At 40.5% G+C, this 27,418-nt stretch overlaps 1 protein-coding gene across 1 annotated transcript; it reads left to right on the plus strand.

Annotated features, from left to right (window-relative positions):
* Window positions 1-392: 392 nt before the first annotated feature.
* MINAR2 (membrane integral NOTCH2 associated receptor 2) lies at window positions 393-12,890 on the plus strand. Its single transcript, XM_045565864.1, has 3 exons — window positions 393-554; window positions 9,248-9,475; window positions 12,711-12,890. Exons 1-3 carry the CDS (start codon window positions 393-395, stop codon window positions 12,888-12,890), a joined length of 570 nt encoding a protein of 189 aa, XP_045421820.1.
* Window positions 12,891-27,418: the final 14,528 nt, after the last annotated feature.

The following is a 27,418-nucleotide window of genomic DNA, read 5'->3' on the forward strand; positions in this document are numbered from 1 at the left end:
ACAACAGTTTCCCTTAAATTGTTATTTCTAACTCTGCATGGAGACACAGTAAGTGCTACACATACCTAATTTTGTCATCCTATTAATTTTAACGAGTGCAGACCCGTCTGTTTCATTCAGACACACTCAGTGTGTGTGTGTGCGCTCGTGTGTGTGTGCGTGTGTGTGTGCGTGTGTGTGTGTGTGTGTGTGTGTCAAAGGTAGGCAGTGTGCTGCTTTGTTGCTTTGTCCCTGTGCGTTGATGCGTCATTTCGAGAGTGGCTTCCGTGCGCAGCTAGGAGGCCTGGTTTCAGAGGCCAGTCGGAGCATCTCCAGGCTCATTAATAATGGAGAGTCAGTCCGACAGGAGCAGCTTAGCCGGCCTCTGTTTTCCGCTGTGGGTGAAGCGAGACATGGATCTCTCTGTTTTGCCAAATAACAACCATCCTGACAAATTCCTGCAGCTTGACGTGAAGCCTTTAATGAGCTCAGCCCTCCTTCAGGCCAGCCTGGCGCGGTGTCCGGGTGGAAATGATCCCACTGCACAGCACTGGCAGAACCTCCTCTACGCACAGGTAAGATCTGGGGGCACAGAAATGCAGGGAGGGGGTTACGTCTTTCTCACTACCTGCCATTTCCTCATTTGTGCAAAAAGAAGGCCACAGGGAACAGAAGCCAAGGTGGGTGCTGTCTCTTCCAATAGGCTTTCTCTCTTCCTGAACATAAGGAGGCTTCCTCCCATCTCTTTACAAAATGTGAGAATTCTTTCATTCATTCATTCCCCTCCAAGCTCTAGCTTCTCAGCCTGTCCTCACTTTGGATTTCATGTAGCCCTCATTTTGCTTTTTCCCTTCAGAACTTTTCAAACAAGTTGTGACGTTTGCAAATAAAGATCTAGGGGGAAAGACCCATCTTTATCTTTTGGTGTCATCTAAGCATAAAGCGTCAGAAACTTCCACCGTGGGTGTAAACGAGCCTCTAAGACGCCTGGGGACCTTGTCTCTGCCTCTCTTAGACGAGCCCCCTTTCACTTACACACAGAAGATTCAGACAGCAGAACAATGGAAACCTGATAACTGAAGGGGAAAAAAATACAGGAAAAAAAAATACAAAGAAAAAAAAAAAACTCTTCACCTTGGAAAAGTGCTAGCTAGCATCATTACAGATACTCTTATTCTCCACGTGTGTCCACGTGTACAAGACATACCAATCAGACCTTCAAACCCAACACGGATTTTATTTCTCTTGCTCTTCTTGCGTCTTCCTTCTTGTATGCTGACTAGAGAGAAGAATAAACCTGCGGCGAGTTCCATCTGCCGGAGTAAACACAAAGGCCCTGACTGTTGCACAGCTAATGAAACAGGAATCATCTTTGTTTGCAGACGTGAAGCCTAATGGGGGTTAAGAGTTAGTCAATTTAGAAACAGGAAGAAGTATTTCATTCCAGAACAGATGTGACTGACCTACAAACCCCTGCAAGTCATTAAATCCTTTGGAGTGGTTCAAATTCCCTGAACAGAAATTTGTTTTCTTTTAAGAACAGTTGCTACTCATGAGTCCTGGTGTAAAGTGACTCCTCTGTGGTATGTTTGTGGGCTCCTCGGGACTTTGCCATGAGATCACTCAAAATCAAGTACATTCAAATGATTATGTAAGTGTTTCCTCCGCCTATAAGGATTTTAATTTATTTCCATCATAAGACAGCCTGTTATGACAACTGGCATTTTTTGAATTTTGCATCAGTCCCTTTTGTAATCCTCAAACCCTCTGCCCTTTCATACCCATCGGTATAGTTGTTATTTTTGTGTTTTAAATTAAATGAAATTAAATTCCTCCTCTTTCTTCCTCATTGTTTGTATCATAGAATAAAATGATTCAAAAATCAGAAAAGCTTGGCCCTCTTATGCTATGAAGTTTAGTCTAAGAAAACATATCCAATAAATTCTTCTGAGGTTGGAACATATCAATCTAACATCTTTTGTTTGGTACTGGAGTTGATCTGTTTCCTTCATGTGGAACTTCACAGTTTAAACTCTGTTGAAGTTTGTTCCTAAACCTAAATGAAATGCAAATTTTTAAAAGCCAGCTGTTTCTACAGGCTCTGTTGGGTCAAAATAGTTATTCAAGGAAAAACCCAGGAGGTAAACTTCTGCTTCACTGGGCTTTGAGTATGCATTGTTGAAAATTATAAACTTCAAATAAACTTGATTTAGCTATTCTTTTACCCTACAAAGAAATCTTAAATGACTGAATGAAGGCCAATTTACTATCCAAATAACACATGGAATGGAGAGCTGGGGTGGTAAATCAAGTACAAATTCAGGTAATCAGGTAGGCATGCCCAAACCATGAGTAACAAGGATAAGTAACTTCACGATACATCCATAAATAATTCTTCTTTTCTTTGCTGGATCTTACAATCCAGGATTGATATATTCCTTAGATTAAAAAATAAACCTCAGAGAAATGGTTACATAAAAGTTCTAAATAGTTGGTTGTCATGATAACTGGAAGAAGACACTGAATACATCTGGTGTATTGAAGTTTTAAGCACACATAAGGTTCAAAGTGCCAGATAGTTCTTAATTTAAAACCCTCACTCTGTTGGGGAGTCATTAAGCCAATGGGAAGAATATGGAACGAAGAGATTAGAAACTTGGTTTCCTGTCTCAAATCCACAATAAACCAGTTTGAAAGATGTCTCTCATGGCCTTTTGTCCATGCTGCAGTATTTCCACTTGCAAAAATTAGGATGATATTCGTTTTACATATTTCCTTAAAAGTGAGAGCAAATGAAATATGAGGTAAAAGCAATTGAGAAGCAGAGCTTCCTATAAGAGAGCAAAAAGTATGTACAGGGTGAGTATGTATTATTATTACTATTATTTACCAATATTTCAAAATGTATTGAAGTTACCCTTTCATTGGATTTTGGGAAACATCAGATAATTCCACTTTCATTATTTTATAGATATTGTGTTTGGAGGTGGATGGGGTGTGTGTGTGTGTGTGTGTGGTGTGTGGGTGGGTGGTGAAAGTGACCGAGGGGATATCCTCAACACTCCTGTCAAGCTGTGTAGCTAACCCAAGCAGTAAATATGACACCACATGAAATCCACACACTCCTGAGTGGTGCCAGCTCGCCTTTCAGTCCCACTCTGATCAGGGGCATGGTGTTTGGGACTACTTCATGGAACGTCATATGACCTAACCTACAGCTATCACCTTCAAATTGGGGGTAACTTGGCAGTTAAAACAGGAATTCTCTAGATCCCAAATATCAAGTTGAATTCTTAAATATAAGTATCACTTTTATATCAATGATTTATCTTCTATTTTTTTAAACTTACATTCCACTTTCAGAAGAAATTCTCTAAGCCATTTTTCTGTGAGCAGAAGCAATACCGTATGATCTAGAAAAGGAAGCCGTGATGTCAGTCAAGGCAGTGAGCAGACACATTGTCAATCCCCATCAATACAGATACTCATGTCTTCTGCATTTGCAAGAAGAGCATACGAGCAGATATTACTTGATTCCTCTATAGATAAGAAGTTTTGCATATAGTGTGTTCAGTTTAAATCTAAATACCTATAGTACTTACTGCTCTTGAGAATAGTATCTTTGAAATCATGTTTTATAATAGAGTATTACTCATGTATGTTACTGATCATTATATATTACATTTTAATTCAGAAAGTAAGTTAAAATATCTTATTTCATTTTGCCTCTAAATATCCTTGTAGATAATCATGTCATTTGCTATTTTGTTTCATTGTTTGCAACCCTTATTTCTTTTATTTATTTATTTTTCTATTCTTATTGCATTGCTTTGAGCTTCCACTGCAATATTATGTGGATGTTGTGATTACTGGCATCCTCGTATTAATTCTGAAACTTTTAAAAATTATTTTCTGAATTATTGCAAAATTTTATGTTCTCCTGTTACTGTGGTAGATTTTGTTAATATTCTAATATTAAGCCATGCTCATGGTATAACATTTTTCTCTGGCATAAATCTGTCTTATCCTGTTATATATAATTTATTTATATTGTAGAATTATATTAAGCAATATTATATTTATAATTGTTGCATTTATGTCTATAAGAGAAATTGGCTTATAATTTTCTTTTACTCGCTGCCCTCATGTGGAGTTTACACTAACTTCATAAAAGGAGTGGGAGAGTATTCGTTTTCCTATTTTCTGGAAGAATTTGACTAAGATAGAAATTATCTGTTTCAAGAATGGTAGAAATTGACTGAAAAATTCTCTGGCCTGTTCTTCAGTGTATGTGTGTGTGTTTTCAGTATATTTTAAACTATTGACTCAAGTAGTCAAATTATCACAGGTTTGTTAATATTTTTTATTTATTCTTAATTAAGCTTGGCAAATTATATTATGTAGGAAATTGCCCAATGGCATATCAACTTTTAAAGCTGCTCAGATTATTTTTCTATTGTTTCTTAATCTCTGCTGTGTCTCTTCTCATGCTCGGTGGAATTCCTAACATTTAGATTTCTAACTTGGTGGATTCGTGTCTTTATTGTTTTATCCTGAGCAGTATTGCCAGAGATGTTTTCAATCTGGTTAGTCTTTTCAAAGAAATAGCTTTCAATTTTGTTTATTCTCTTCATTGTATATTTGTTTTTCTTATGAATATTTATCATTTTCTGCTTTTTCTATTTATCATTTTCTATTTATCATTTTCTGCTTGCTATTTCATTTTGATTATTTTCTTAGATTTGCTATGTGGCTTTGTTGTTAAGACTTTGAATTGGATGTTTAGTTCATCTCATTCTGCATTTAAAATGCAAGCATATTTGCCCATAATATTCTCTCAAAATACCATTTCACCTCCAGTCAAGTATATAATATAGCATTTTCACTTTCATTCTGTTCTAAATTTTAATTTTTTCATTATTATTTCTTTGAAATATATTTTTAAATGACTGCCAAGTGTGATATTTTAGGTTATCTTTTTGATAATGATTTCTAGATTTATGACTAAGTTGTCCATGGCCAAAACATAATCCATATAATATATTCAATCTTTGAAATTTGTTTTAGAGTTTAACATATTATCAAATTTTGTAAAATGTTCAATGTATTTTTTAAATATTAGTATTTTCGATCATTTAATAAAGACATATTTATGTGTCACTTGATCAAGTGTGTTGATTTTATTCAAATCTTCTTTTCCTTAAGAATTGTTTTGCATGCTTGATAAAAATTGCATGTACAAATTTCTCTTTGTAATTATTTCAAGTTTTGCTTTATAAATGTTGAAAATAATAAAATACATAAAGCTTAGGATTGTTAAGTTTTACTGATGATGTCTAACTGTATTAATTAATTTTCTAGCAACATTCTTTATATCTAACAAAGTCTTATACGTTGTCTCCTTTGTCTGATATATACATAGATATTTTTTTTCCTTAGTGGTTAGGCAAGCTAAGTTGCACTGTGGAAACAAATATACCCAAATTCTTAGTGACTTCACACAATAAAGTGTGTGTCTCATTCACACAAGGTCTGACATGGGTGTTATAGATCCTTGTAAAATCATTGTAAGTATGTAAATGTTCTGATTATTGACAAGCATATCTCCTAAAGGTGATTACCTTCCAAATTACCACAGGTGATGCATATACCAAGTGTTTTCCACATATAATATGAATAATCATTATTCTGGCTTCTGATATCACTTTCATCCCCTTCCACTTCTCGACTGCTAAGGCAATGCCACACATTTGTGTAATTTCAAAACATCACTTTCTGCATAAGGGAGGACAGACTGGTCTATATTGTGATGATAAATATCCCACAAAATATCAGTAACTAAAAATGAAAATAAATGTTCATATTTATGAAAAGTCTGAGAAATGGAAGATGGGTTTTGAGGGTAGCTCCTTCCCAAGCAATGACCCAGGGTGTCAGGTTATTTCATTTTATATCTCAGCAGTCTTGCTTACAGTGTCATAAAAAAAAAAAATAGTGAGTAAAAGTGAGCCAAAAATCTTGATGATTTCAGGGGCCAGACTTGGAATTGGTTTCTATTACTTCTGTCCACACATCATTGGCCATAAAACACCTGGCCCCAGTCAAAATTCAAAACAGGTCGGGGAAAGGCAGGCATCCTCCGTACTTGCAAAGCGGAAAGAAAATTGGCGAGCATTTAGCCAGTCAGCATGACACCCAGCTCTTACTGCTTATATTTGCTTAGTATATATTTTTACATTCTTTCACTCTCATTCTGAGTCCTTATATTTTAGGCATTTTATGGTATAATATAATTTAATTTACTTTTTAAAATCTCATCTGACAATCTCTGTCATGTAAATAGGGAGTTTAGTCCATTTACATTTAATGTGATTATTTATAAAATTTTTCTATTTTCTTCATATTTTCTGCCTATATTTTTTATTTCACTTTTCTGATCTTCTTAAAGATTGATCAACTTTCCTTTTTTTCTTTTTCTTCTACTGCTCTACAGATTTAGAAGCTATAGGTTATTTCTCTACTTTTTAGTAATATCTCTTTCCCCTCACTGAAATGGTGTCTTTAAATTCTCTAATCAAAAATATCTGTGTTAAACCTATTATTGGCTATTGTTTTCATTTCTCTTAAAACTCACAAATTAGTGATTACTATTATTTCTGTTTTAAATCTATATTGATTTTATAAAATCAAAGCTTGCTTGGATTTACACATACATTTATCAATTTTCTTTCTTCCTTTCTCTCAGTATCCCTTCTTGTATCTTAATCTTTTCTTCAGTTATCAATATTCTTTTTGAATTGATTTAGAGGTTCTTTCTTTAATGGTCTATTAATTGTGTACTCTTAATTTTTATTTGTCCAAATATATATTATATTTCACTCTCTTTATTGAATGATAGTTCACTTACTCATAAAGGGCATAATGATTAAAGTATATACATGATAAGTGGAAAAAGTAATTCTTAATACAAAAAAGTCTAGGTGAGCTTTTAAGTGTTACTTTACTTAAATAAATATTCTTAAATGTTATATATTTTAGAGTCTGTATAATTAAAATAATGGAATTGCTGTTGAGTTGTTCTCTGGTAAAAATATTCTTTCTTATAGACTGAGGGTTGGAGTTAAATACATACTCTTTTTCCTTATAGCTATTTGGAAAAACATACCAAAATACAAATAAACTTCAATCATAATTAGTATTTTTAATACTAATTAAATACTGTCATTAAATTCTTAATAAATTTATATTATTAATTGCTCCTTCACATGTCCCTCACATATAAAATTGACATGCAGAGCAAAATTGGATGGCATCATGTTCAAGAATAAACTTTCCAGAATATGGCCTGGAAATAAGGGCCAAAATGTTCTTTCAGAATATACCTCTGATTGTTTTGCTATCTTTTAAATATTAGGTTTTTTTTAAGTCTATATATATTGTAATAGAGTGTGTAATTGTTTTTACCCCACCACAGTATTGTGAAAGCTCCTCATTTATAGAGCTTTCTTCCTTAAGAAGCCCAGCAATTTGTCTAGCAGACAAATAACCTGACAAAGCCAATTTGTCAATGTCAAAATAATTATCCCTCTTCAAAGGTGATCAAAGACTTTTAGTCATAAAGAAAAAAAACCTAAGAATTATGCTAAGCTCATAGAATCTGAATTTCTTATCAAGTTATTTTTTGCTCAATTCAGAAACATTTCTTTTGAGGTAATCCATCTTTAACACAAATGCTAAGTCATGAAGATTTATTATTTCATTGTAAACTTTGGTATCATAGAATATAAATTGACTTTTAGCAGATCAAGAACCTAAAGTCAGAGAGGATCTCTAAGCTGATCTCTAAGTATGTGAAAAATGCACGGATTAAGAAAGTTAAAGAGACCCAACACCAAAGAGAATGTGAATGAGTTTATCTAGATGATTTTTTTGTTTTACTTACTAGCCATTTCAGAAAGAAGCTATATGTAATGTTAGTTTATAACTTAAGCTTATATAGTATATAGTTCATGTCACCTACATACCCCAATAGATGCTGAGCACAAGGGTATTTGGTTTTTTTTTGGTACTGGGAGAGATTCAAATCAGAAAGGTACTGATGATCATAAATAATGAGTGGAATAAAATTCCTATTGAACCTTCTACGTCTATGATGGCTAAAATATGTTTAACATATTTATTGAAAAATTGCTGTAAATTAAGGAAATAGGCTGCCAGATTAAACTTAAGTATCTAAAATTAACTGATATGGAATTTCTCTCTTGATGCCCCATGTAAGTAAGGCTGATATCACTCTGTAAGATTTTTGTGTCTTCTCAATTTGTATTTGGCCAATGAACAAATTTTAATTTCAAAATTTTCTACCTTCATGATAGCTGTATGGTTCTAAAGAAAAAAATAAAATAAAACCAAGGTAAAAAATCTGAAAGTCAGACACAGAAAAGCACACATTGTATGATTTTATTTATGTAAAATACAAATTCAGTCCAAACTAACCTATGTTGTTAGAGTTTGGGCTTCTCATTCCTCTTGGGCAGAGGGAGGGGCAATGACTACAAAGGACCGCGAGGTATGCTCATAATGTTCTGCTTCTTGGTCTGCATGTTGAATCTGGGGCTTATTTGGTTTGTTAAAATTTATTGATCTATATATTTATCACATGTACACATTTATATTTCTATTATTCTTCAATAAAAAAGTTTTAAAAATTCTGAAAGTCAATATTAGGGCCATATAATAGCCAGCTGGTCTGTGGACACATACAGAGGCTGAGTTACACATAGGATGCTGTTAGCCCAGTCTTCAAAGCCGTCTGAAATGAGAACTAAGAGAGCATCTGTGAAAGCCAAAGCATCTCTCTAAAATGTCTTTTAATTTAGATGTTGCTGGATTAATATTTTATAAGTCATAGAATGCACAGAGAAAGTAAAATGTCATTAAATCTCAATGCAAATAAGGTGGAAAAAGTTGGCTTTGTTCAGAATTCTAGTATTTGAATAGATAACAGCATTCTTTCTCTGTGGTTATAAAATAGCAGTTTAATGAATGATTATTAAAGCTGATCAAAATGACACACAAAGAAAGAACTCAATTAATGGTGGGTTTCTATGTCAAACCAGATCCTAGAACCCTTTTCTCATCCACTGTCCTAACGTGTTGGGTTTCTGGGCAGAATCGGCGCATTTTCGGGTGCAGTTATCTCATGTTACATTCTCTGCCATCAGAAGGCTCATTGCTAAGAGAAGCCTGTCTCTTTGCCTCATAACAGAGAGAAAAGAAGAAGTTTGCTGCTCAACGAATTAGAGGATCCAGTACAGAGCACCGTGTCACTGCTGACAGCCCCCCACCATCCATGTCGCCGGTTACGAAGAGTAACCCACTATATGGTGACATAACTTTGGAGGAAGCTATGGAAGAGAGAAAAAAGAACCCTTCATGGACCATCAAGGACTATGACAAACGTTCCCTGCACACAAACCTCTCTGGACATCTAAAGGTACTCAAGAGTAGGAATCACCTTCTTCAATTGATAAGAGAGATCAGTTCAACAACCCTTTAAAAATGGGGTGTTAAGGAATTCTTCACTAGGCACAAAATCTCTAGATTTCAGATCATTCTGGCCTCAGGCATTCCTTTCTCTCTCTTGGTCATTATTTGTGTTTATTTGTTTTGACTTTTACAGTTTCAGCAGTTACTGCATCTGTGTAGTGTAGAGAGGGAAAACGATGTGGCACAGAACACAGGTTTCCCAGGAGGGTAAAAGCTTTTAGACAATCATTCTGCAAGATTGCATATGTTTTCTCCTAGTTTATGATCATTTATGTTTATAAACATTTAAGATCTGGTTCCCTATTCTAATGTATTCAAAAATATTTATTAAGTGTTTTGTTCTGGGCACTGTACAAGGGAGTTCTCATCAAAGAGCATTTTATTTCAAGCTCACTGAATGATTTAAGATTGCAGATTTACATTTTGGCCATTTTCCTGTGTCTCAGTAACAAAACAAAACAAAAACATTTCAACACAGGAAAAGTATGCAATGAACTCATTCACCCAGCTTAAACCCAACTTAAGTTTTTCTTTTTCTCCCCCCTGGCGTCACCCACCGCATGGAAGAGCTCGCAGTACCTGCAGCGCGGGGACGCCTGCCTTGTTTCCGAGTGGCCGGACGCCCGTCCAGCCCAGGCCTGCCTCTGCCCGCCGGCGCCAAGGAAGGCCGCCACGGAGCAAATACGTACCCTTCGTTCAAAGATGGGTATCTGTTCTAACCCCCATACCTGAAGCAATTGAGGATTTTTTTTTCTTTTGATGGGGACAGCACCCTGTCCCCTTAAATCCTACACACAATTAAAAATCTCAGATATGCACTCACTGAAATGCCTATTGTCCGGAATGTTTGAAGTTTCTTAATCTCCTGGCACACTGAGTGTGTCTTCTCCTTAATGTATGTACCCCTTTTCCAGAGAAGTTTCCGTAAGAGATGCTACCCTCAGCAATAATAATCTTGTGTTTCTTTTTCTTTCTTTAAAAAAAAAATCTTGTGTTTCTTATCAGGAGTCGTAAGATCAGGTTCTCTGCGAAGTCACCCCTACTATTAAGAAAAAGAAAAGTATTGATTTATTTCACAAACACTTCTTGACAGGTGCTAGATCCTCTTTCCTTTGCTGTTTACTTGAAAGCCAAGGGGACCACAGGGGTGAATGTTACTGTCTCTGCCCAAAAACAGTTCATGGAACTGAGGAAATTGACAGTCACTTTAGAGCCAGATGGAGGACGCTGAGGGCAGTGGCGGCACAACGTGCTGTGCAGATGCGTGAAGGAACCAAAACCACACCTGATTACAAAAAGACTTCATGAAAAAGTGAATTTACGATGAACCCCAAGAATGCGAAGTGTTCCAAAAGATGCAAATGGTCTGCGTGAGTGGGAGGCTGCTCTGTCGGGAGTCCCGAGAGCAGTGGCCGAAATGCAGGACAGTGAGGGGCTTTGTCTAAACAAGCCCAGTTTTGCTGGACCTAGATTTTAAGTAATAGAATAGTCAGAAAATACGCAGCAACTTGGACAGCGGTTCTGTTTAGTGAGACCGAACGCCAATGCGCCGGGTGCCTCGCTTCGGTAAAACCAGGGCCGGCCGGGCCAGGCCGCTCTGGGCCCTCGGGGTCCTCGAGGCCCTGCGCCCGCTCGCCGGCCCCAGGAAGCTGCTGTGTAGCAACAGCTTCTTGAGATGCTTCTGGAAGCCTTGACTTTTGTTTTTGTTACAATTTCTTCCTCTACTTCCTTCGTTCAACTTCCGTGCCCGCCGCCCCGTCCGTGTCGGGGAACCGGCGCGGAGCCCCCGCTCGCCGTCTGGGTCCCGGAGCCGCTTCCCGCCCCTGAACCGCCCACGCGCCTCCAGCCGCTCGCGTCTTGCTGAGTTGCTAAGAGTCCGTGAGTCAGAAAAGAGAAAAGAGATGCCGTATTTAATTGCCAAGGCAAGCTACAAGTGGCATGTTCTCCATCACGAAAGGTCTTAACGGCGGGCAAGATGCAGGCCGCGAAATGGCCCGGATCTCACGAAACGAAGGATGAGAGTGAGGTGGACGGGATTTTTAAACCATTATCCTTGTGCACAGGTCGCCCAAGTTTTACTTTAATATTTCAGCATTTCTAAGACGGGGACGTTCAAATGCGGACCAGTGTCACGGAAGAATGGCGTCTCCCCCCCAGCACCGCACCGCGGTCTGCAGGCGGACACGGCCCGAGGGCAGCCGGCTGCGCAGTCCCCGACCGCGTCCGCGGGGACCAGAGCGGCGACCGCCGGGTGCAGCCCTGCGAGCCACTGCGGCGCCCTGGGTGGGAAACGACCAGGCCTTTGCCAGAGCAGAGAGTTAAGGTCCGCCGTGCCTTTGTCGCACGCCTGCTAGCGCAGACTCTGCCTGCAGCACCGAAACAAAGCAGGAGATGGTAAGAGAAGAAGCGTATTTTTATAAACGTATGGACAGTAGAGTTTGCAGGTGATTTATCAGACAGAGACCAAGTTGACTTGAAGATGACTCTCTGGCACTGAAAGGAAAATGAGGCTGTGAAAAAACACAGACATGGGAAATAAACAGGCGCTGATGTGAAGATTAATGGTCCCTTCTCAGGAGGTCAAATAATGCCGAAGTCTCTGCGTGTCAGACGCGCTGCAGCCTCTGCAAGGGGACCAGCAGGTCAAGGGTCGTGGAAGGGACTCTTACTCCTCGTCTCACTGCTCCTTCCTTGGAGCTCAGCTTCTGGATTTACTGAGAACTCACCCAAGCATTTATTCTTGCTATGCAGACAAAATCAAACCTCTAAGGTTCATCTAAAGCAAGGAATTTTAATTTTATTTCAGCTTGCTAACCTGATCACATGTGCTAGTTATAAGACATAAGAAACACTAAATTGACTAAAACACTATGGAAAACACTGTTGTGTTTCTGACCCTCCAGTGTGAGCAATTTAATAAAAAAAATCATGCAAGACACCTAATTAATTCTCCTGCAGGTTGTAACTGCAGGATTCCTGGCCAGCCAGGAGACTGAGCTGCATGCTTGTGCTTTTCAGAGAAGGCTGCCTTGCTTATTTGAGCTGTGACACTTAGTCTCACCCAGGACAGTGTGAATACAGACCTTCAGTACTTGAGACAGTATCTTGTTCTGCAACTCAAATTAGTTTGTAACGCTGTTTGATCACTGATTGATAATATTCTTCATGTAATTTTCTTTTAGGAAAATCCTAACGACCTACGGTTTTGGTTGGGAGACATGTACACGCCGGGTTTTGACACTTTATTGAAAAAGGAAAAGAAACAAGAGAAGCAATCAAAATTATGTCGTATGGGTCTGATCTTACTTGTTCTCACCTCCGTCTTGGTGACCATAGTGACGATTAGCACTCTTTTCACCTGAGGAAACTGCCACACACAGAGCTACACGAAATTTCTTTTTCTTTTTCTTTTTTTTTTTTTTACCACTTATGACATTTTATTGGCATGTGACAATTTACAAGGGTCCCTGTTGCATTATACATTACACTGAGTAAGAATCGTTTAGCCATCTACATTCATTCTTATTGGATATTTTTTCTCAAATGATAATTAAATTCCCAACACTGATTTTACCTGTGACAATGGGAACAACAGTAATTCCTTGAAGTAGACTGTAACTGGAAAAACATATTTTGCTTTTAATATAAAAATTCCTAGGATGTTGAAAGGTATACGTCTAAAACTGAGTCATGGCCTTCTTAAACAGCTTTATTAATTCTTTGTGGAAATATCCTTTGGTTCATTTTTATTTCCATTCTCTAGGCAAAACGAAGTCTGTTAATGCAGGTTATCAAAGAGTTATTTCCTGGCACTTGTAAACAAATATCCTTACTAAGAGGAACCGTTCAGCCTTTATAACATGTCATAAAGTGTGAAGTTAAATTGTGGTTTAAAAAAATACACAGGCTACTTTTTATATGCTTGGCTCTGAAAAAGGTAACATCCACAATGGTATTCTATTGTGGAGTTCTCACAATCACCCTGGCCTACTAGATAGAATATAGTATGGTATGATATCCTTTCCTCAAGTTTGTTTAAGAGAATAAAAGTAACCAAAGGTTAAAGCAATGCATTTGTACTTAAAATATAATCTGTCCAAAGGAATTAAGTAACTTTATCCCCACTCCCTATTCAATAATTTTCAGCAAATCCCCTTTTTCCTATTGTCTTAAGTGGATAAACAAAATTCCACATTTATAGTCATGCATATAGATTCGATGTCTAACCAAACAACTGTTATATGTTTATTTGTATAAAATACAATGGCCATGAAAATTCTGTGTTGGGTTTTACATCCATGTTGCTTTCACATGTAAGTATTATTCTAAATAGGGGAACATTAATTATGTCCTGATTAATTGCTTTGGCAGGTATTTCTTCTGCTTTATAGACAATTTTAGAAAGAAAAAATAATGGAGTAAACATGAAATTTCTTAAAAGTCTTTCTAGACAAACATTTGCAGAGAAACATGGACCAGCACTGTGAATGTATCATTGATTGTACAATTAAATGTAGCTTCCTGTAGAATGTGAACATTGCTTGTGATATGTCTACCCTGCTTTGTTCTATGAAACCTGTGTAAGAATTCCAGCCTGACCCTTGTCCTCCAGGAAGCAGGAATTCTGGGGATGGCAGTCACAGAAAAGTCACACTATACAACCCAAATTAAACATTGTGATAGAGAGTAAAACAGTGTCAACAATTGTTAGCAACCTTGTCTTAATGCTCAAACTATATTTACCTTGCTTTTAAAATACTGTGTGCTCCCTGCCCTCCATCCTCCTGTGATCACTAGGGAAGTCTGAGCTCATCATTTTTGAGCCAACTGCCAGGTAGACGCGATAAAAACTTCTGGTTGTGCTGCTAGTTGGGTTGGAGTCATTCTCTTTTATTTTCCTTTGTTTCTGTTTACAGCAGGAAGAAAGAGGGGAGGAGAAGATTTTATTTAAATTTATTCTTATTTTCCCAGTAATCTTCTATAATGCCCCAATTTCATGTTGCAATTTTAGGAGAACTGAACTTGTACAGGCCACAGTTATAAAATTAATTACATTTAGATCCAATTGCGATTACTAATTCATTCATACTGGATACTGTGAGCCCTAGTGGCCGTGAGTATATACCACCAACTGTGGTCTGGGTGCCCAGCCCTTGGAAAACAGAGGGGGCACTGCTAAGAGAGTAGAGTTGGAAGCCTAACTGTGCCATTTGCTAACTGTTGGACCCTGGCAAGTTATTCTCTTAGAGAGGAAATATTACCCACCTCCCCAGTAGGGCCGGCCAAAGGACTAAATAAGAAACAGGTATGAACAATGTCTGGCTCCTAATAAGCAGTTGCTTAGTTAATGGCAGTTGCTATAACTAATTTGCAATAGCTAATTAGCAGCCTGCATTCACCTGCCATGGCCTGCAGATACCTGGGTACATGGCTCTGGACACAGAGGGAGAGTCCCGTCACCACCTCCCCTTCCTGGAGAACGTCCTTCTCTAAGCCCCCCATCCCCACTCCTTTCTCCTTTTTAAACACCCCACCCTAAGGCTATCTTGTGCAAAACACGAAAGAGTGACTTTCTCTGCTTCCCATTGGCCTAAAGTCAGCTTTTGTCCTTTGATAACACCATATCATTTTGTTGTATTTCTCTTAAAGATACTTGCAATAAAGTACATTAAAGTGCAGCTTTATAGGACAATAAAATTGTGCACAAAAAAATTGTCTTAATCATGTTTGTAGTCTCTGCCTTCTTATTCCTCCCCTCCTCTGTGGGAGGTTGTGGTCCAATTTAGAACTGAATTACAGGAGAAATGAAGGTCCTGGAGACTTCTTCACTCTCACTGTGGACACAGATACCACTTGCTATTACTCTGTCTTCAAAGCTTGCTTGCCTAATGTTTGCCTCTAAGGGATTCGAAACATGTCCAGGTCTCTGCCACACATGGAAAGCATGTTTGCTGCCTCAGGTTACGTGTGGCTGTCTAGGAGCACACAGGTAGGGCTCTCTAAGGGCACTAAGCAGGGGTAAAACAGAGGTGTAAAAGCTGCTTATCTGAACTCCCAGCCTCCCTTGCCTGGTTGGTACTAGTCAGGCACCTCGTATTCCTCTGCTCTCCTTAGCCCTCTTCGACGTGCAGTTATGTTACTGTCAGTCCTTTATATTTCAGTATGCATGAGTTTATCACTGTCCTATTGCTCCCAAACCAATCTTCATTTTTAGCCTTCCATGTAACTATAGAATTAAAATATATCATTGTATCTCACTGAATTAATGTTATGCATCTACATGTGGGGGCAAGTCATAGAAAGGGAGAATACATCCCTGTCTGCACTCAAAATCACACCTGGAAAGCCGTTCCAATTGCTCCTTCAAAGTGGGTTTTGTGAAACCGGCTGCAGCAGAGCAAGCCGAGGCTGCGGGAAACAGAGGAGATGGCTCTCAGCTTTGATCCACAGTCAATGAACTAATGTTTTCCAAGTATTTGAATACAACCCCTGGCACATACCAGGTGGTCAGTAAATAATAATTATCACTGTCTTCAGTGCTACTGTAGTCGCTGTTTTTCTGGACTGCTGTGAGAAGACCCACAAACTCATTACTAATAATTTAGTTTCAACAATGATCTTTCCCAGCTTCTTTGGAAGGTGTACCCCCCAAAAAAAGGTTTGCTTTTTTTTTTCTTTTGTTTTGTTTTTGTATATTAGGTTAGTGTGGGGGAGGCCTAAAAGCAAATAGTATGTTAAATTTTCCAGGAAAACAAATTCCAAGTGTGCATACTTCTTCAAAGTACTGCTCTCAGATTTACCAGAAGGATTAAAATTATTTTTTAACATAATCCATAATGGCCATTCCAATTATATCCACATTGCTGTCACCTAGGCGAGAATTTAGTGGGTGGGAAACAATAAAACGGTCGGGCCCTGCTCCCTTTATCCAGAGTGCACTACCGCCACCTGGTGGCCGTGGCGCTAAGCCTGCTCTTGGTCCCGGAAAGGCGTTTTACCAAAGGGACATTCTGTGAGTGGCGGCCTAGATACAGTTCCTGGTTAGAATCTGCGTGACGAGGAGGCCAAGAGCTCCTGCCTGCCCTCCTGCAACCGCTAATTGTGACCCCGTCTCATTTTGCAAGAAAAGAGGTACGACCGGCCTTGAGTGACGCTGACACGCGGAGGGGCGCTGGAACGCGCAGCAGGAACACCCGCCCCTGCCGCACGCGCCGCGGCCGCAGCGCGGAGCCTCCTCCCGGCCTGCTCCATTCCAGCACCCTCCAGTGATTAGTGCTCCAGGATTATTAAATAACGTGCTTCTTGTTTCAGGTTTGATATGGTCTACATTTCAGCATGTGTAGCTCTCTGTATTGATAGTGTCTTTAAATTCCTCTTTTTTTCTGTACCCACTGCTTTTACCAATTTTCAAGTTCTCCTCTCATATAATTGAATAAATATAATTTTATCATATATGAGAAATATATTTTTTAAACTGTAATTAGACAGGGCCCTCCGGATTTCTATTCTAGACCCACAAAGTCTAACAGACTGTATCTCTTAGAGGAAAGATAACTTTTGGGGGTTCCTTTCAAATAATCACTTAGTCTAGGCTCTTGCCCAACTTGGGCTGAGAATATTCAACCAAAGGGAATGACTTCAGAAACTCAACCCAGATTGTGCCAAAGCAGTTGTTCTGCTTTCATTTCATGGAAACTGTGACTCATGTACCTGATCAAATTTCCTTTTTCGTGCAGACTGCTGGAAAAATCCATGACAAAATGGTGACCATCTCTCCACGAGGGAGCATAAGAGACTTGCTGGTGTGCACTCTGTTCCTGGCTCCATTCTAGCCTGCCCTTTGCCTCCTCTTCCTTCCTGCCCTAAGGCCGTGGCCTCCCCACGGTGCTCCATCTTTCCTCGGCGCCTTAAACCTCCCGGGAAGACGCAGAGCACACAGTCGTGCAGACAGTGCAGAAGGAACCGTGTGTCTGTGTTCACAGTGCGCGCACGTACACACACGCAACACCCAAATACAAAAGGCTTTCTTTCCAAAGAAAAAATTGAAATTAAAAAAATGTATCTTTTAAATAAGCAATTTTTTTTAGTATAGAACATCCTGTGACCAGATTTCTTTAGCCAGACGGAAAGAGATTCCAGGCTCACACAGTTTCACTTGCACTATACCTACTGTTTTTAAGTTTCTGACAGAGAGAAGGCAAGAGCCTTACGCTAGTTACACCTCATAGCACAAGCTTCGTAGCCTCATAGCTTCGTAGCATTCATGTCATAGCTTTTTTCAGCTATGAAATAAGCTTTAAAATCCTTCCTGTTTGAATTAGTTTCAAGGTTGAGAAAACACTGTTTAAATAATCACTTGAATAATAAAAGTATGGCAAGACCAGGTCCAAAACTGTATCAGTGAATATATATATGAAACAGCAGTTAACTAAGTTTCTTTCTCAAAATGCATGATTTTAAAAGGGACAACATTTAGAATCAATACTTACTAGTTATAATAACTTCATTTTCCTGCTGCAAGAATGTTTTTTTTAAATACAATGGTCACACACCGTTCTGTTAAAATTCTAAATACAGTAAAAAAAAAAAAGTTTTATTTTGCTTCTCTTTAACATATAAATGCACAACTTTTAGAGCCCTTTTCTAAGTTATTCAGAAGGGTTCTGATCTCATTCTAGTTGGGCTCCTCGGAGCTCTCTTCGTGACTTCGCTCTGGAAGTCGGGCTCTGTCCTTGGCCACCTGGCTCCAGTTTCAGCAGGACTCCTGCCTGTGGTCTGCCCCCCCGGCTGTGTTGTAACCTAGGACACTAGTCCGCCGTCAACAAACATCCTGTTAGATCACATTAGCCAAACACCACCCTACCTCGCAGAAATACCTCATCCACCAGCGCTGACCCTGCCCCTTTGCTAGAAATCCAAACTTTGTCTTGCTGTATTTTGCGCCACTCTCTCCCCCACTACAGAACCCACCGTAGTAGCCTCCTTTGAATGAAGTCTCAGTACTGCCTTGACACGTGTCGTGAACAGGTTGTGGCCGTCCCAGTGGTGCCCACGGACAGCGGCGTCCCGCGCGGCCCAGCCTGCCGCCCACGCCCCTGAAACTCACCCAGCTGCCGGGGCTGCGGGAAAGGCAACAGACATAGTCATATCCGCTGCGTTTCATGATTGCTAGAACCTTCCACTTGCACAGTCTCATCTCATCTCACTATAATCTTGAGAGATAAGTGTAAAAACTGTATTTTATAAGAGAAGAGATTGAGGCTCAGACATCAAAAGACTTGTCACAATTAAACTAGAATGAGAGCCTGCATCTTCCAAATCTGTTTTGACGGTTCTTTCCACCCTACTTTTTTTTCGTTTTCTCATGGATATAATCAGGACTTGACATATTCCAGCTGCTGACGAAACAGAGGAAGGCTATCTCCTCTGCTCCAGCACGCTCTTTGCCAGCCCCGGTCTTCAGGAGTAAACACAGAAAATGCGTGCTGTACTTCAGTGCGAACGCAGTTGTGGTCAGAAAGCTGGCAGACCTGAATGCCATAAGGTTGTACATTTTGTCAATTTAGGTTCATATAGCTTCTTTGCAAGGTAAAAGAGTAAACCCTAGCCACTATGATTAAGAGCATTTATGGGTTAATTGCTCTTTCTGAGTAAATGTTGCTGATAGAAGCCTCTCCCTTGGCACAATGTTCCGGAGTACAGGGTATAATGTCTCCAACTTTGCCTTAGTCATCCCTAAATTACACATCAGCCCCAGGAAGCCCCAACTCCCCTGGTGTCCAGGCAGGAAAGCGTTTGGCTCCAGAGGGGTGACAGCACACCCACCGGGAAGAGAACCTCACCTCCGAGGCCTGCAGGCCCACACCAGCACCGGAGGGTCGCCGGGAGCGTCCCGCACACACTGGCTCTCCCACCCTGACGGGCCGGCACCAGGACAGAGTTTAACAGCACAGTTTGCGCGTGGACTTCCCCGTCTCTGGAGACTATGCCTTCAGAAATGCACCTTTCCCCTTAATTTACACTGACCAAACACAGAGTGTCATCTTGTTAACCATGAAATAAAAAGGAGAAAGGATCTTCTTTTATTTCCCCGTGTCTTGGAGTTAATCTGTCACCACCAGATGGCAGGTGTGCACCAGGATGTCAAACCACTGCCTGCACATTTTGAGGCAGTATTAATGTTGTGTCAAAATGCGGGAATCCTGACAAATGAGTGGAGAACTTCCAAAGGAGTAAGAGTGATTAATTGTGCTGATCAAGCCCTAGAATCGGGAGCAGGGGGCCTGCCTGGACCATTGAGTATGCATCAGCACAGAAAAGTGACAGTAATTGGGGTCCCATACAGAGAAGGCTTCAGATCAGGGAAGTTCAAGCTGAGCGCACAGAACTCATTAACCAAGTCTTCTATAGTCTCTTTACTCAAATTGTGGTTCGCGCTTGTTAAAAAGTTCAGAATCCTGGGACAGCAGAATCAGAATCTTAATGTGTAACAAGTTCCCTGGGCGATTCTTTCTCTCTGGAGTTAGAGGGAAGATCTGGAGGAGAGTCGGCTCCTCAGCAGACTCCTTCAAGGCTAGGGCTCAGGTTGGTCAGAGCCACAGTGATCCTGGGTTTCGTGGTGAATTTTAAAATGTTCATTCCAGGCTCCCGGGAATGTAAGGCTGTTCGGTGGCATTTCTCTCTGAAACCAAAAGGCAGAGATAGAGACACAGGTCATGTCTTTGTCCTGGCCCTTTTCCTCTGCCCTTAATGAGTACACGATTCATGAGCAATTTAACCTGTAAGCTCTTTAAAAACTGATCTTTATTTAACAGGTAATTTATGCTTTGATGGTTGAGCTGGAATTGGTTCTCACTGTGAATGGAGTCTTAGAAATAGGACTGTGACACTGAGGAAGGCCTCGGCCAGCACAGACAGACAAGGTGATAACGATTTCTTGTGCATCAGCAGGATTTTCGTGGGAGTCAAGGGGTTAGAACTCTAGCCACGTATTGTCTCTAACGCTGGTTTCTGGGATACACAGCCAATCCTTCTGACCCTAAATTTATGTAACATGTTCTATTCTATGGTCGCCAAGAAAAGGAACTCCTGATTTGACTCCAGAAATATAGTATCGAAGGTAAATTCAGTCTGATCCATCATTTGTCAGGATTACTAACTCAGTCCAGATTAAATTCAAATTTTGAGTCTGAGTCGCCTACCCTTTCCCCCGGAGGAGGTGTGAGTCTAGAAAGGAGGAGTCCATTCATCCCTGACAGGGAGGGTGAGATCCTGTCTCCTTTTGTTGTTTTGTGGCACCAGTGCTGGGTGATGCTGGCTCCTGCAGGTGACAGTCATCACCAGTACTGTGTGCCGGAGAAGCCAGCCACCAGCTCACTTCTAAGGGTCCACATATATCCTGGTCACGTGCATCTCCTCCATCTATGACTTGTTTTTGGCCAGGCAGCCTCTGCGGACAGTCATCAACTCACACTCCAAGATAACGTAGCTCATCGTGGAGCACTGGGAAGAGTATACACCTCTTCAATGCCACTCCCCAGCCATGGGTGATATCAGGTAGGACTGGCCCTTCTTTTGCCAAAATGTACCACTTCCATTGTTTGAGCCAGAACTCATGGTATGGAGTGCATCTCTGAGGTTTCTGCTCTCAAACTGCAACTTAAATAGGGCAAATCTGTCTCTACGTTTCTCAGAAATGCCGCATTGTTCAAGGGATCGACTGGTATTCCCTTCCTTTCCTTTTTTCACCTACCCCGGAAGGGGTGAGAATCTCCATTCCTCCCTTCATCTGAAGCAGCATTCCTGAGTCACCTGTGTCCTCCTGGAGCTTGAATTTTTAACATCCTTCCAAGGAAAGGAGCAAAATCAATTTAATCTCTTATGCCCATTTGAGTCTGTCCTGTTTTGTGATAAGAGCAGCATCTTTGAAAGAAATCATTTAGATTTTCAGTCCTTGCTCTCTGTGAAAGGCTTCTCTCCATCTGTCGACATGGTTAGAGTTAGCAGTCAGATGGGAGGACAGCAACAGGTATCCTCAGGACAGAGAAAGCAGTGAGTGTTAGTACTTGGTTACTCTTTCCAATTTCATGTGCTTGTGCCCAGAGAGATGGAGTCATGACACAGTCTTAACCTCCTTCATCTATTTCAGTACATTTCTTCTCAGAGCCTAACTACAAGAAAATGATTAATGTTGCCACTTTCACCCAGACAATAAGAGATTTCTGGAATTTCCCTGGAGTGGTGGGACCCCTTGTGGGAAACTCTGAGCAAAATGAATTTGACAAGAGGCAAAAGTATAACCCTGGAGAAAAGACCAGCTGTAGCCAAGAGGTGGGGTGATTTTAGTGTGTAAGTACAAAGGGGAAGCATGAAGATTTGGGGGTGATAAACTTACTCTGAATACTTACTTTGAATCCTGACTCTGGTGGAGGACACATGGGTCTATAAATGTGTTAAAACTTACACAACTATGCACCAAAAAGGCAGTTTTATTGGATGTTGCTAATCTATATATTTGCCTATCATATATCTATATTTCAGTGGCAATGAAAACTTATGCTCAGAAAGTTCTGTATCAGATAGCTTCTACACGTGGGCTTAAAGGAGCTGCCATTTAAAAATAGATGAAAATTGAAAGTATGTTAGGATTCTATATTATTTGTGTTTGTTTTGTAAAATAGCTTGGCTCTATCATCTACAAGTGAATTTGTAAAGCAAATATTTTGGTGCATTGTCTTGAATTCTATAAGATATTAATAAAAATAGTCTCAGAGTGTTTCATTTATACATTTGTTAATCTTTTCATTATTGTACACATATAACATTTTGGGAACTCACTCGATTTCATTTGCTATTTTAAAATGATTATTTTTTCAACTACCTTTTCCTTAGCGATGGTCTGACGTTGCCTGCGGTATTCAGCACAGCAACCTGCTGCGCACACCGCGTCCTGGAAGCCTCGCGGCCGGGCTGCGTCCTGCTGCGCCCCCCAGGTCTGTGCCGGTGCTGTCTGTGATGTCTGCACAGGGACAGGATTGCCCAGCAATGCAGTTCTCAGAATGTGTCCCCATTGTTACGTGACACCTGACTTTTGACTATGTTGGTCAACCTTAATAACATAGAGAAGTATTGGGAAAAATAAATTCTGTGGTGGGAGTGATAACGGCCCCCAAAGATGTCCGTGTCCCTATCCCTGGAGCCTGTGACTATGTATCTCACCTGCAAAAGGGACTTTGTGGATGTGATGAAGTTAAGGATATTGAGACAGGAAGATTATCCTGAATTACCCTGAATGCAATCACAAGGGTCTTTATTAGAGAAAGAGGGAGGCAGGAGAATCCGGGAGGATGTGAGGACAGGAAGCAGAGGCTGGGGTGCTCTGGGTGCTGGCTTTGAAGATAGGAGGGGCCCCTGGCCAAGAAATGCAGGCAGCTTCCAGATCCTGGAAAAGTCAAGGAACGAATTCTCCAGAAGGAAGGAAGCCCTGCCGCCACCTTGATTTTAGCCCCAGGGCACCCAGTTTGAACTTGTGGCCTTCAGAACTGCAAGATAATAAATAAATTTCTATTTTTATTTTGAAAAATGGTCTAAAATTGCATTCTGTGTATTCACGATATGTGCTTTGTGAATCGTTAGGGCTTGCTTACACCTGACACTCAGAAACAGAAATATATGTCTTCAAATCTTCTTTAGAGAGTACAATATGTAAAGGTAGAGACATTCTTACTAAACTCCTAGTGTAAATACTTCTGGAAATGAATGTTAGTAAAGTTTGAATAAAGAGAACAGAAATGCCAACAGGAATAATAAATATTGTTTTTGACTTGAGTTTTCAGATTTTTTGCTGAGGTATACAAGAACAGTAATTTTAAAGATCTTTGAACTACACAAAACATGGGGAAAAAAAGTCTTAAAAAATTAAAATTCATGGCAAAAATCTAGAACCAAGCAAGTATAACACAGTTTATAGCACAGTCATCTTCTAGCAAAGGTGGTATGCAATTATATATTTAATATATATAATTTACTCTGTTTAATAAACAGAGTTTTTAAAATTAAGAAGACATAATAAGAACAAAAGTCAAAATATAAATGTTGATATAGGACTAGTTTTGTTTTGTTTCTTCAATAAATAAAATGCAAGATCACCAATATTTTGAAAATACTAGCTACTATCTCCCTGGCTAACTACGGTCTGTCTAGTAGTTATGCCGATTATCCCTAGCTAACTATCTGCTAGCTACTTAACATAACTGTTACTACTACACTACCTGCCCCATCATCGCTGCTACAACCACTGCTGTTGCGGACACCTAGCGGGCTGCCACCCGCAAGAATCGCGAGTGTTTCCACCCACAGAGCCCGAGTACGCAGAGTCCAGTGAAAACGGGGAAACCCGCGACCGCTGGCGAGCACGGGACAGCGCGCCCTGGACCAGCGCTGCGCTGCTGGGCTGCACGCACTGTGGCAGGCTGCAGGCCACCGAACGAAGGCTTTTTCTGATTAGGGGATCAGAGAACTTTCAGAGGGTGCCTGTCTTAAGCTGATTGTTGAAGAACAACAGGATTTCAACAAGAGAATTAGGAGGATGAGTTCCTGTGGGCAGAATAATATGGTTAACGGTCATAGAGGTAGGTAAGCCATAGGTTCAAGAAATGACATGCAAAAAGGACTTGGCTTTGCTTCTTATTTCACTAAGAAAATAAAAGCAAACAGTAGAAATGCACACACTTTCACACCCTCCACCAGCACCCATCAATTCCATTCCCCGCTTTTCAATGGAGGAATGCTCTGCGTTTTACCCTGAAGTGCACCGGGTCCCCCGCAGTCTGTCAACCCGACCCCACTCCCTCCCGCAGATGACCCTGGCCCTTCCCTTTCTTGCACGGGCACAGCCTCTTTCTGCACTGAATCATCCCTATCAACAGATAAACATGTTAAAATGCCTCCCATCTTTGAAAACCAGCCAACAACAGCAACAAAAACAGCTGCATTGGCGCCGTCCCTGCTTCTCTCCAGCTGTTGCCGCATTTCCACACTCTGCACAACAAACTCGACAGAATTGTCAAACTCACTCTGGGCCTTCCTTCCTTTCGTTTTCTCTCGAACCCACCCCATTGATGCTTTTGTCCTCGTCAATATTCTAAAATTTCCCTTGTCAGGATTACTGATGGTCTCCACCTTGCCAAGCCCAACGGTCAGTGTCAGTCCTCAAATATTCAATTTGTCAAGAGCATTTGCTTGGATGATGCTTCTGAAAACACACCTTTACTGGGACTCCCTCCTGGTGCCGACTGGCTGCTCCTTGTCAGTCTTGCATGGACCCTCCTGGACGTCTGGTTCTCGCGTGGGGCCTGCCCAGGGCGTCTGACAGCTTCCCGCCTACTCTCCTTTCCGAAGTACTCTTGCACAACATCCTAATTTTAAATTCCAACCACTGATAAGTCCAAATGCATATTCCATGGCCTGACATAGCATCTGAACTCCTGACTTGTATGGACGACTACATTTTTTCCACAGAGGCCTTCTCTAGCCAGTCTGTGTGAAATAGTCTACATTCTTCTACTCCAGGTGGGGCACACTCCCTACCACGTGGGTTATCTCCGTGGAACCGAAACTGTCACCCCAAACACTGTTTAGTTGTTCATTGTCATGCTGCCCATCACATCTTCATTCCCCGTTTACACACCAACACCATTAGAGTGAATGAATCATAGGAGCAAAGAATACTTTGGTGTTGTCACTGAACTAGCTCTGGTAATCTGTTCACTAATTGACTCATTACTTGACTAAAGTAAAAGTGGAGGTTCACATACTACAGAGATTGCAAACTGGCGGCCACTGATGTGTTTTAATTGTCTTAAAATACACAACTTTCAATAAAATTTTGACGTTCTCAACATGTAAACTTTGGGATTTCATATAAATATTTCGGTTTATGACCCCTATTGAAAAAATAGAAATTGCTCATTTTAGTTGACATGTAGTGCATGCTAGGCATTGTTGCAACTGCTTGTAATAGTGAATTTTGTGTGTGAACTTGACCAGATCACTGGGTGTCTAAAATCTAGTTCAACATTATTTCTGAGTGTGTTTGTGAGGGTGTCTTCAGAAGAGATTCCAGCCTGGACAACAGCGAGATCCTGTCTCTACTAAAAATAGAAAAATTAGCTGGGTGTGGCAGTGTGCACCTGTAATCACAGCTGCTCGGGAGGCTGAGGCAGAATTGCTTGAGCCCAGGAGTTTGAGGTGGGCTTTGTCACGCCACAGGTGACAGAGTGAGACTCCGTCTCAAAAAAAAAAAAAAAAACAGAAGAGATTAGCCTTTGAATCTGTAGACTGAGTAAAGCGGATTGATCACCCAATGAGGGTGCACATCACCCAGTCCAGGGCCTGAATAGAACAAAAAAGGGAGGATTCACTCTCTCTGTCCGGCTCGCTGTTTGAACTGGGACGTTGACCTTCTGCTCCTCAGTGCTCCTGGTTCCCAGCCTGCAGACACGAACTAGAACCTACGCTGTCGGCTCTCCCAGCTCTCAGGCCTTTGAACCACACCTCCAGCCTTCTGGAGTCTCCGCTGGCTGATGGCAGATCACAGGACATCTCAGCCTCAGTAGTCGCGGGAGCCAATACCTTATAATAAATCCAGTCATATATATATGAGTGTGTATATGGGAGCGATATATATCTCCTATTGGTTCTGTTTCTCTGGAAAACCCTGACATTGCCTTACAAGTATTACAAAGAATTACCGCACTTAATCATAAAACATCTTTTTGATTAAATTCTGTAAGTGTAGCACAGAAGAGCTAAGGACTTTTCAAAAGTCTTCTGTCTAGTAACCTTGGAGGCAAGTTTCAAACTCAGCGTAACTTCAGGTTCATGCCTTTGCCAGTGTTGTCCGCATCCGGAGAGGCCCCGGCGCAGAGCTGGGCTCTCAGCTCGCTGACCGGTGGCACCGCACGCCGCAGCGCCGCCTTCTTTAACGCCGCGTGTTCTGACCCTGGACCCATCCGCCAGATTTGTAATCCTTATCAAACTGAAATAATCAGACCTCAGTCAACAGTCATTTGAATGTCCATTTATATATAGTCACTAAATCCAGTCTTAAAGGTTTTGAAAGGTGAGTAAAAAAACATAATTCTTGTTTTTACAAGGTTTGTGCTTCTTTTTTAAGTGAGCACGATTATACAGCATATAGTGTATATAGAGTAGAAAGTATTCTTCAAAACACCCGTGCGAAACACATGATATTTGCAGTAAAGTTCAGAGTAATGAAAAATTTCGTTAATATCAACCAGCCATGGGGACAGGGACTTTCTACAGCTCCTGGTATGTTATAGGAGCTCAATATGTATTTTTGAATGAATGTGTGAATGAACGGGTTTTGTCTCCTTTCTGACTCATTTTAATTTCTTATTTCTCTTTTCAGCATTATCTACCTGCATTTTCTATATTTAATGGGAAGGCACATAGGAAGTAAGTATTATAAAACAATAACTAAACCAAATTAACCAAAATAGAAGTTCAAAAGAAAACGGGATATCTGGTTGAGGGGGACCAGAGGTTTCACAGAAGAAGTGGCATTTGAAATCGGTCTAAAGGGCAGGCCAAATGTTAGCAGGCGGAGATAAATGCAAGGCCGTAAGAGTGAGTCCGACCGAACTATTTGTACTGTGCACCCAGGAGTTTGGCAGCAGCTGAGGGTTTTGAGCAGGTGGATGCTGATTTTTCTTTTGACATTTACTTGGCTTAAGAAAATAGCTGAAAATGGATCTATGCTGTAAAACATTAATAACTAAAGCAAAAGTGAAATTCTGGCTTGGATTTGTTTACAGGGCATCTTCGGCAGTTTTGCAGGCTCTGAATCTCAGGGAACCAGGTGGTTCTG

The sequence above is a fragment of the Lemur catta genome, chromosome 12 (assembly GCF_020740605.2).
Source record: "Lemur catta isolate mLemCat1 chromosome 12, mLemCat1.pri, whole genome shotgun sequence".
Taxonomy (NCBI): Eukaryota; Metazoa; Chordata; class Mammalia; order Primates; family Lemuridae; genus Lemur; species Lemur catta.

Excerpts from the sequence above, each read along its gene's own strand:
- MINAR2 (XM_045565864.1), top strand. The coding sequence starts at position 393 with ATGGATCTCTCTGTTTTGCCAAATAACAACCATCCTGACAAATTCCTG. Across the intron at positions 555-9,247 it reads AGAACCTCCTCTACGCACAG|AGAGAAAAGAAGAAGTTTGC; the intron begins GTAAGATCTGGG and ends GCCTCATAACAG. Across the intron at positions 9,476-12,710 it reads ACCTCTCTGGACATCTAAAG|GAAAATCCTAACGACCTACG; the intron begins GTACTCAAGAGT and ends ATTTTCTTTTAG.